Source organism: Lactuca virosa, chromosome 8 (genome assembly GCF_052849685.1).
Source record: "Lactuca virosa cultivar CGN04683 chromosome 8, Lactuca_virosa_CGN04683_v6, whole genome shotgun sequence".
Lineage (NCBI taxonomy): Eukaryota > Viridiplantae > Streptophyta > Magnoliopsida > Asterales > Asteraceae > Lactuca > Lactuca virosa.
Window position 1 is genome coordinate 4,066,403 of NC_136433.1, and position 11,250 is coordinate 4,077,652.

General features: G+C 35.8%; 1 protein-coding gene across 2 annotated transcripts; it reads left to right on the forward strand.

The window, feature by feature from the left end:
- The first annotated feature begins 1,710 nt into the window (after positions 1-1,710).
- On the forward strand, positions 1,711-5,041 carry LOC145128541 (GDT1-like protein 3). 2 transcript variants are annotated; one of them, XM_079063343.1, is made up of 9 exons: positions 1,711-2,036; positions 2,138-2,206; positions 2,857-2,997; positions 3,150-3,248; positions 3,354-3,426; positions 3,811-3,896; positions 4,049-4,132; positions 4,246-4,339; positions 4,427-4,577. In XM_079063343.1, exons 1-9 carry the CDS (start codon positions 1,959-1,961, stop codon positions 4,438-4,440), a joined length of 738 nt encoding a protein of 245 aa, XP_078919469.1. In that variant the 5' UTR covers positions 1,711-1,958; the 3' UTR covers positions 4,441-4,577. The 2 variants fall into 2 exon arrangements, with proteins under 2 accessions (XP_078919469.1, XP_078919468.1); XM_079063342.1 differs by having other exon boundaries at positions 1,712-2,036; positions 4,246-4,305; positions 4,427-5,041.
- The last annotated feature ends 6,209 nt before the right edge of the window (positions 5,042-11,250 follow it).

The following is an 11,250-nucleotide window of genomic DNA, read 5'->3' on the forward strand; positions in this document are numbered from 1 at the left end:
TGACAAGGGTAATTTCGGGATTTTACTTAGAGCTCTATATTGGGAAGGTTGGTGTGCCTCTTTAGCATAATCTTGGAGGTCCGATTTTGATACTTTCTCTCTGGAGTTTGGAGCATTTTTTGAAGGCCAAGAACCCTCAAGAACTTCACCATTTCATCTCTTAATTCTTGCTAAATGTTTGGTACAATCTTAACTAACTTTGTTTCCTTGAGTTTAGTCATGCTTGGCTAAACTAATCTTGGTTGACTTTTGTTGAATCCTTTGAACTTTTGTTGAATATTGAAGAATCCATGAATTTGTGTTTGAATCTTTATGAAATATTTTGTGTTTTAACATCTTATCATTACTTGCATGTTTTTATTCATGAGTTTAAATGTGTTTGTGGTGATTAGTTGGCTAATTTCTTGATTAAGTAAATGATCTTCAAATTAGCAAGCATCAAGTGATTCTTGTGTTAGTTTTACTTCACACAATCATAAAAACATTTTCTCCAACATGGTGGTGAAAGCATTTGACCCCTCTTGGATTTGGTGACTTTTTTGGTTCTTAATGCTAGTTGACTTTCACTAATTACATGCTTAATGGAATTAGTGACTTTAACTAAGGAAATTGTTATGAGCTTCTCTAACCATTTCAACAATTAAGAAAAGTCTAGGTAATCTCAAGCTCCTTGGATTACTATAGCCAAATTAAGGGTTTAAAACAAGTATTGCACCATTTGATTCTAATGATATGTTCATCAAAAGTCAAAGTGAGGAACCTTAAGTCAACCATCCTTCTCTTATTGATTTTACATCAAACTCTTATTTTTGTTGAAATTGTCTATTTAAATCTTAGTTAATTCTAGTTTGTTTCAAGTATTTCAAAACACCAAAACCCCCAGTTTTAATTTATTGTCATTTTCCAAGTATTTTTACAAAGAGATTTTTCATAGAGTTATTAAATTGAACCAATCCCCGTGGATTCGATCCCTTTACCACTATACACTATTTTAGTGTGTAATAATTAGGGTTATTAATTTTGTTGGCCTCGACAACCACCAATAATACAAAGGTTTTCTTTTGAATGTGATTTTTCTCATATTTTGATGTTTCTTTATTAACCACTTAGTTCTCCACTCATACTAGCTTCTAAGTACCCGATACATTTAGCAATGTCGTATTCCATGTGCACCACAATATTCTAATTTTCGTTACTTTCATCTTTTTTTTTGCTTTTTTTTTAAGCAACCTGCTAATCTAAGATTGATGTTTGTGAGAGTCAAATCCAAGCCAACTCTATTTTGGAATGTTTCATAATCACAATTAGGCCATCTTGATGGTGGTTTTGTGATCTTCATATTCTACCAACATTTGAATCCATATATCATAGATGACACCAAAAAACTTTTAACTCAATGATATCATTATCAGGTGTTGTCATTCCTCCTTGAGATCGATGGTTAAAGTCTCATCTAGAACATAAGATGCAATTTGGAGTAGTTTAGAAGTGATTAAATTTTTCATTCCATAAATAAAAAAAAAATCATAGATGACATTAATGATCTTGTCGGTTTGAGTAATATGCAAGATGATAATTGATTAGTTGAGGGATAGTCACTTTAATGCAACCCAAAAAAGTTTTAAGTATTTTGGAGTAAGGACCAATATGCAAGACGATTGATAGTTGAGGGACAATTTATGATATATCTTTTAAAGCTGTCAAAGCGAGTGACGAAAGCTTCCCTCTCCTCGGTGTCTCGCAATTGAACTTCTCGGCGGCCCACGCGCGCGCACACATTTTTTCTCTTTTCCATGGAAAGGATGATACTATCTATGATCCCGTGAAGAAAATTGCTAGACATGCAGCAGCAATCGAAGAACAACAACGATTATCTCTTCCCTCCCCTGCTGCTTTCTTTACACGATCTCTGATACTTCATACATCTTCGCCAGTCCGATCGTCATATCGGGAAAATCATGAATAGGCGTACATCTTTCGCTCTGTTCCTCCTCTGCCTCTTCGTTTTCCTTGCTGCATCTCGCGTTTCAGCTAAGGTATTGCTATTGTGAGTTTGGAGCATATGCTTTCTTCAAATGTGTTTTTTTTGGTACTTTGTGTTCAAGCGTTGATCTGACTATGGTTTGGACTTCATCAGGACCTTTTTGTTGACAATGATAACGGAGAGGCAACTGGATCAACTATAGATCTGGGCCGGCGTAGTAAAGTTAGTACTCTCTCTTTCGTTTTCTTTTCTTCTATTCTATTTGTTATTTGGAAATTGGGAAATGTAGTGGAAGTGCGGATAATTTGGGTTTTTGTCTATGGGTTTTGTGCTAGTTGAGGTTTTAGGTTATCCTTTAGATCGTTTAATCATGTGAAGAGAAGCTAAAGTTCATTATAGTTTTTGTAGAAATATAATTACCCCAAAAAACACAAGTAATTTTTGGAGTTTAGTTTTGTTAACGAAATTACATATAAAGAGTAAACAAATGAATGGATTTAAGCTGAATTACATCTTCTACTTCTTCACTGTCATTAGTTTTCCACTTGTTTTCTACTTGTATGAGCAATCACTCTGTTAACTTGTTCATGATTCATTTCATCCTTCCCTATAAAAAGGTGCAACTTTGATTTGACACATAGAGTCTTTGACGAAAGATCAAATGCTGAAATATCCCTCATTAACACAAAGTTGAGAAAACATATCATATGGACCACAATTAAGGAGAAATCTATGAAGATGACATCTGAGTTGTATTATATTCGATAGCATAAAACACAGGGGAAATAAAGGCTGTACTCAATTTGGATAGATTGTACTCAAGTGCTAAAATACCCCTTAATAAAATATACACATATATTTCTGTTGTACAGGTGGTTGTGGACAGACTAAAAAACAATGTGATAGGTGGTGACAAGATTGATCCAAAGGCTGTGGGTGTACTAAATTTGGATTCTGGTCTTGGTGTTTTTGATGCATTTTTTGCTAGTTTGTCAATGATCCTTGTCAGTGAGGTTTGTGCTCTTTCCTCCATCTTTTTTTTTCTTTCCCAATTCCATATACCTGTATTAGTTTTGTGGTTTATGTTGAGTGAGTAATTAGTTGCTTAAGTTTTAAAAAGATTTGTTTTTAGGATACAAAACCAATGTCCCATTTTATGTTGTAGATTGGAGACGAGACTTTTATAATAGCAGCTCTCATGGCAATGCGTCATCCAAAGTCAATTGTCCTCTCTGGTGCACTCAGTGCTCTATTTGTGATGACGGTATGCTGTCTTTTTTCTTTCAGTATTCTTCTTACTAATGTTTTTTTTAAAAAAAAAAAACCAAAATGCACTGAGATTCTGTTTTTGTATTTATTTATTATATAGATACTTTCAACGGGGCTTGGTAGGATTGTTCCAAACCTGATATCCAGGAAGCATACAAACAGTGCTGCCACAGGCATGCCTCAAATCTGCTGTGTTTTTGTTTACATATTTGATTATCTGTTATCTGTATTTGATAAACAATAATATTTTTAACAACTTTTAGTTTAGTTAACACTTAGGTGATGTTTCTTTTAGACTTGATTAGCTTTATGGATTAAGCATTTAGTTTTGTCAAACCGTGCATGGCTGTTTCTTTTTTACTTAATCTGGATAGAATGACTTAATGGGTAAAAGTGATGAACGTTGTGAATTAATTTTGTTGGTAGTTAAAGGGTAAAATCATCATTTAGTCGCATTCAGACAGTTTATTTAGTATGGAAAAGAAACAGACTTTATGTATACAACACTTTTTTCAGACATAAATCTAATTTTTTATTTATTTATTCTTATGATGCAGTTCTTTATGCCTTTTTTGGGTTGCGGTTGCTTTATATTGCTTGGAGATCAAATTCAAAAGCATCCCAGAAGAAGGAGATGGAAGAAGTAATTTTTTTTTGCTCAAAACAACATAAAGTAGTTATCCAACATAGAAGTTTGGGGTTAATGAATAATACCAAATAAGGATTTTGTATGCATCCTTAATTCACTAATATCATAATGAAACCTATTTTAATGCTTCTAAAATTTGAAAAAAGGTGGAGGAGAAACTGGAGTCTGGACAAGGGAAAACAAGTGTCCGCCGATTCTTTTCTAGGTTCTGTACTCCTATATTCTTAGAGGTATGTATGTATGTATGTATGTATGTTTACTTTTAGTGTACTAGATATGTTTACTTCTTATTTGGACTGATTTTTTTTTTTTTTTTTTTTTTTTTTTGTGGTTACACTTGCAGTCATTTATTTTGACATTTTTAGCGGAATGGGGTGATCGGAGCCAAATAGCCACAATAGCTGTAACATTTTCCATTCTTCTCTTTGTATATATATGTATGAAAAAAAGAAACAACATCCATAGGCATAATATTCGGTTGTTGTGGATTAATTGTTTTTTTTTTTTTTTTTTTTTTTGTGCAGCTAGCAACACATAAAAATGCAGTAGGGGTTGCAGTGGGGGCCATAATAGGGCACACGGTCTGTACATCGGTTGCAGTGATTGGTGGAAGCATGCTGGCCTCCAAAATCTCACAACGCACGGTTGCAACAGTTGGAGGTTTGTTATTCCTTGGATTTTCTTTGTCATCCTATTTCTATCCTCCTTTATAAGTTGTAACCATAGGCCATAAATCATTTATAATCCATTATTTAGGAGCAGTTTAATTATCTCATGTTTCTTCAATGTATCATCATTGATATCATCTTCCAGAAACTGTTAACTATATATATAGTTTTACTTCTTTTCTTTTTTGCTTCTTGTAGCTTACTGTATGTAAACTTTATGTCGTGTTCCTATGGATATTCAGCAGTACCAAAGCTTTTATTTGTAATATAACTCGATGAGTTAAATGTCAAGTAGTTTAAAGCCCTGTTTCTTCTTTTCTTCATTACATGTTCATGTTGTATAATAGATAACATGGTATTTGGATAAATGATGATGTTACTTTGTTTGGAGAGAGTGTTATAACTATAAACAGATAGTGTTTCTATTTTGCACTGAATGAGACAGTAAATGGTCTAACCTCTATTCGTTAATTCTGCAACAATTAGTACTGAATGGTCGGACCGAATGAAATTTAATGATTATATATGGAATGTGTAATTTTTTTGGGATAATTTGGAATATTACTGGTAGACCATTAGCATTTTACTATGCACGCAATTTCTCCTACAATAATGCTGTTTTAAGTCTTGGATAAGTCATGGACAAACAACATTTTATAATTTATTGAATAAGATCTTGAACTCATTATGTTCCAAACAAACTTTGCTATGCTGCAAAGTTTGTATTTCTTGTTGGGTTCATATTCCTTAATAAACATTCTTTATTTGTTTTTTTTTTTCTAACATTATATATATATATATATATATATATATATATATATATATATATATATATATATATTTTACAAATAGATACCAATAAAGATATATTTTTATTTTAATGATTACTCATTCTTTTGAAAGATTAGTGGTGGTTGTCGAGACCAACAAATAAACCAACAAATAAACCATGGAAATTGCACACTAGATAGTGTATAATGACAAAGGGATCGAATCCATGGATAAAATCTCTTTGCAAAAAAGCTCGAAAAACAACAATAAAAATAAAAATGAGGGTTTTAATCTTTTGATTGTTCTAAGAAAACTAACTTATACTAAAACTTGGAAACTACATACCAATAAGAAAAAGAGTTTGATTTAAATCAATGAGATAAAGATGGTTGACTTTGGCTTTTATCACATGAATATTTAGTTAATTATCATTGGATAGTATGGTGCAAGGCTCATGACTTGGTTTAATTTGGTTATATGGTTATAATGATCTAAAAGCTTAAATCATCTAGAGTTTTCTTAGTTACTAAATAGCTAAAGAAGCTCATAGCATATTCTTTTAGTTAAAGTTATAATTCCCATGATACATGTAATTAATGAAAGTTAATTAGCATTAAGATTTAAAAATCACCAAATCCAAAATGAGTCAAAATGCTTTCACTAATACGTTAGAGAAAATACTTGTATGATTGTGTGAAATAAAAACAAACACAAAAACCATTTGTTGTTTGTTAATTTGAAGATCCATTACGTAATCAAGAAATTTGCCAACTAATCATTAAACATACATCTAAACTCATGAATAAAGACATATGGATTGAAAAGATGTTGAAATGGAAAATACTTTATAAACATCACCACAAGTTAATAATAATCTTCAAACAACTAATAATCCTTGGATTATACAAAAATCACCAAGATTAGTTTAACATAGCATGGCTAAACTTAAGAAGAAAAAAAATGAGTTTGAATGTACCAAACATTAACCCAAAATGAAAGATGAAATATGTGTTCTTCAAGCCTTCAAGTGTTCTTCAAATCTACAAAATTCTCAAATGAAAAGAGCTCCAAAGTTTGATCCAAGAATATGCATAAGAATCTCACTAACCTTCCTCATATAGATGCCAAATGTAGAAAGACAAATATGTCCATGATAGCTTATGCAGACCGCGTAAGTTGTAGTATAATATCAGACCGCACAAAAGTAGTCTGACAGCTTTGACTTGCACTGAAAGGTCCTTTTCACTAAGATCTTTCTTGTCTCTTCCTCTTTTCTTGTCCAACTTTGCTTAGATTTGAATTTTGGTTCATATACCTACCAAAACTAGCCCAAATAACTTCTTCTCCAATAATCACCAAGCCTAATTTGCTCTAATCTTCAAGTCCAATTAATTTTGCAATCCCAGATCATCTCCGCTTCACGATAGTCTTCTAAAAATCTGAAATTAATCACGAAGACTTGAAAGTACCCGATATAAACAAAAAAAAAATCAAAAAAAGAAAAATATGCATGATTATTAACTAAAATTGAAATGAAATATGCTAAAATAAACTATAAAAAAGATGTAAATAAAATGAACCTATCAATCAATATTCATATAATTATATTATCTTTATTGGATTGGATATCGTTCTTGATCGTTCATGTTTGGATGATTGGAGTGACAATTTTGATATTCATGATGGGTTACGAGCCTAATCAAAGACCAAATCGGGACAACAGAAGCAACAATATTTTCTGATCTATAAACTCGTAACAACCAGATCTAGCACAAACAATCTATGCAATTTTATGGACTTAATAGAACGAATCATACCTTCGTGTTTTCTTTGACTTCTTAGGTCTCGCCAGTTGATCGAACTTAAGAACCCAACGTAGAGTTATTCTCTTGTGATCGCACCCAAGACGCAAAACACCAACAAATCTAAAAGCTAAGTCGAGAATCATCAGGAACAAAACTCGATTAAACGAATATAGCAGCAACCACAACGTGGCAAACAATGGACCATGGTGTGGCGACGAGCTCCAACTTTTCTAGGGTTTTTCTTACGGTTTCCAAACTTTGGAGGTGAAAGACTATTTTCTTATGTGCCTAAAATCGGATTTTAACCCCTTTTTATATAGGGAGATGATTTGAAAGCATAGAGATAATTACCAAATATATTTGGAAGTATCTAGGCTTTTGGTAATTATCTACGAATCAAATCTTTCTAAAATATTCCATATTCTTTATGATTTTCTAACTAATTAATTAAACTATTAATTAATTAACAAAACAAGTCCCTAAAATAAATATCTTTTAAGCTCTGCTTTATTTTGCAATTGCGTGTAACCCAAAAGGACACTTTATTTGTAACGTCCCAAAAATAATGACATAAAATTTTCGTTTATAGATTAATAAATCATTGATACATATCATTTCCATAAAACCAAGGTAGTCAAGATTTAACAAAACATCATCAAATCAGAGTAAATCACGAAATGCGGAAACATGTGGTGTGTGCTCTACAATCATCCTGAGCTCTTCCATTTGGAAATCCGAAGTACCTGAAACATAAACTGAAAATCGTAAGCACAAAGCTTAGTGAGTTCCCCAAGATACCAGATACCATACACACACAACACATAACAAGCCCCGCCGACTGAGATACGGGCCCCGTCCACACTCGCATAACGGACCCCGCCCACACTCGAATAACGGGCCCCACCCACTAAAAATATAACCATATAATCATATACATTCAAACAAATGCGAAAATCACAAAGATAATAGCATACTGCACAATCATCGGGCCCCGCCCACATGCAAATCATACATGCATAACCCGATACTAGCATACAATATAACTATCGGGCCCCACCTAGTAAACATAAAACGCATAACACATGCAAGAGTCACGCAGACAACAAGCATACTAAGCATAACAAACCATGGGTCGGCATTGGTGCCTTCGACCCACTAAACATAGTGAGGAGACTCACCTCACACTGCCGAAACAATTAGAAAAATCCATGGCTGCTGGCTGACAGATCCCCGAACTATCAAAGTCAAAACATCACCCAATCAGCAATTGGTTTCCAATCCATAACCATAAATCCATTACTAGGGTAAATGACCAATTTACCCCTCACCTACTTTTTGACCAAGACTTAGGCCCAAACCTAATAATCCACAAGGCCCAAATACCAAAAACTACTCAAGGCCCAATCCATGGCCCAATTTTCCAAATTGGGCCCAAATCCATAGTGGGCCTCTACAAATAAATATCTATGAAAATTGGGCCCAAATCCATAGTGGACTGTGGATTAATGAAAGGAACCTCGCCTTTTGTTTGTAACGCCCCGATTCCCAAGTATTGTTTAAATAAGAATTTAATTGGTTTCAAGGCCTACTCGACGAGTTGGTTGCCCTACTCGTCGAGTAGCAACGGGTTTGGTATGCGTGTTTAGTGACCTACTCGTCGAGTCCATGAAAGGACTCGACGAGTAGGAGCTGGCAGAGGAAACCCTAAATCCCGGGGTTTTGCACCCTATTTAAGGAAGCATAAGCCTCATTTGGCCTCTTTGCAGTTCTAGAGAGCTCTTGAGAAACCCTAATTCGTGTGGTGCTCTATTGTGTGTGTATTAAGCTTGGGAGGAAGATCTTTGGAGAAGAGGAACTTGGAAGGCAAGGGAATTGGAGCAAGGGAAAGTGTGGGAATCAGAATCTACCTCAGTTAGCATCTTCCAGAGGTATCAAGTCGCCACCTTTACTTCTTTTCCCTTCTAGATCTCTTTGGTTGAGTTTGGGGCTTTTATGGATCTTTGAGTTGATAAGGTGGACTATGGGCTAGATCTGAAGTTGTAACTTTAGATCTAGACCCTTCTTAAGTCCTAGAGTCATAAAGTTTCTGGTTTGGGCGTGAATGAAACCTCTTTGAGTATGAAACCCCCATTGTAAGCTTGGATTTGACATTAAGAGCCTTTGTAGCTATGCATGCACGTAAAGTTTGCAACTTTACGTGAAAAGCATGCCTTAGAAGCTTGGATCTGTAGTTTGGAGCCGCTGCATGGCTCAAATGAGTCTGTATGGCAAAAAGGACTGAAGGGACTCGGTGAGTCGCATGGTCGACTCGACGAGTCATATGAAATTAGGCATGAACTCGGCGAGTTGGAAGAACAACTCGGCGAGTCCAATGAAGATTGTCGTAGACTCAACGAGTGTATGAACAACTAGGCGAGTCGGATGAGGTTGCCCCAACTTATGTATGCGCGGGTAACTGTCGAGTTGCAAGAAGGAAGCTCGACGAGTGGCCTTAGGGTCTCGATCGTAAACCAAAGGAACTCGACGAGTCACTCGGGTGACTCGGCGAGTGGGTTAGTACTTCAAGGAACTCGGCGAGTAGCTGGGGGTACTCGGCGAGTCGAGGTCAACATGGACTGTTGACCTTGACTGATGACTTTGACTTTGACCAGGATTGATTAGTTGGCTTATGGGTATGATTATACTATGGTTATAGGTGGTGGAGTTTGTGGCAGTGATCCGAGGGTTGAAGTTTATCTACCGAGTCGACATCTGCAAGGTGAGTTATCCTCACTATATCAATAGGGTCTAAGGCACCAAGGCCGACCTTTTTAGTTGTTATCGTTATGGTATGCTACATGTGGATGTGATCTGTTAGATCAGAATCAGGATAGACAGTATGTTATGCTCTTATGATCCGTAGGGATTGATGTGTTAGTGACCTGCTAGGTCAGTGCTCTAGTGATAAGAGATTGCTATGTTTGATGCTCAGTGAGATAGATATGTTTGATGGTTGTATATGCCAGTATATGTTAGTTATGCGCACATGGTTACTTGCTTGTTGCTTGGGTTGAGGCGGTCCTGCTTTGTGCTGAAGGCCAACACACCCTATGAGCGGTCCGGGAAGACTGTAGGCCCACGTGGCGGTCCAGTCATGTCGAAGGCTCTGTATAGATTCAGTTGGACTGTAGGCCCTGTAGGGCGGTCCAGTCAGGCCGATGGCCCAGTATGCATGTTGATTGATTGATTATTACGGATATGGTATTTTGGGGGGTAGCTCACTAAGCCCTCGGGCTTACAGTTTTCAGTTTATTGTTTCAGGTACTTCAGGAGTTCATGGCAAGGCGAAGGCATGACCGTACCGCTCCTCATCCTTATGATCTAGCTTTTGGGACACTCTGATTGAATAATGAATTGAAAACATTTTTGTAAACAATACTATTGGGTTTTATTTATGCTTGAAAAGTTTAAATTTGGCGTAAAATTTTTGGATGTTACAAGTTGGTATCAGAGCCTTGGTTTGAGTGAATTGGGGGAAACACACGTGTGAACCCAGTCTCAAATCAAGGAAATTTTCGGAATAAATTCTAAAATGGTTTTCAAAATAAAGGATGGAGGATGCAGAGGGTACGATCAGCCGGAGCCTGTAAGTAAACCCCAAAATACCATACAGTTATTATGATATGTTAGAACAACATGCTAGTGCTAGGCTAGGGATCTTCAGGAATCACATGATAGACTTTCCTGATTATATGATGCCTACTAGCCTAGGGTTTCTTGTATATGGAATTGACATCATTACTGTAGTCGTTAGTGTAGGCGTCACGGCTGCGCGTAATCAAGATCTTATAGCCTGAGAATGTTTGATCCAGTCTACGGATAGGATCAGATATTCAAAAGTCTATTGGGTCCAGTGTTATGTGCGAATAGCCTGCACTAGCACTGCAGGGGTTGATGAAAGTTTCATGGATGTGTGGGTTGTGAGGAGCTGTGAGATCAGTTGTGGGATAGGCGGTGTTTCCCTAGGAGTAAGGGTTGAGCGCATATTATGTTGATGATAGTGTTAGGGTGATACTTGAGACAAATATGGGTAGGTGTGGAAGGTAGTATGGGCCCGTACTACTG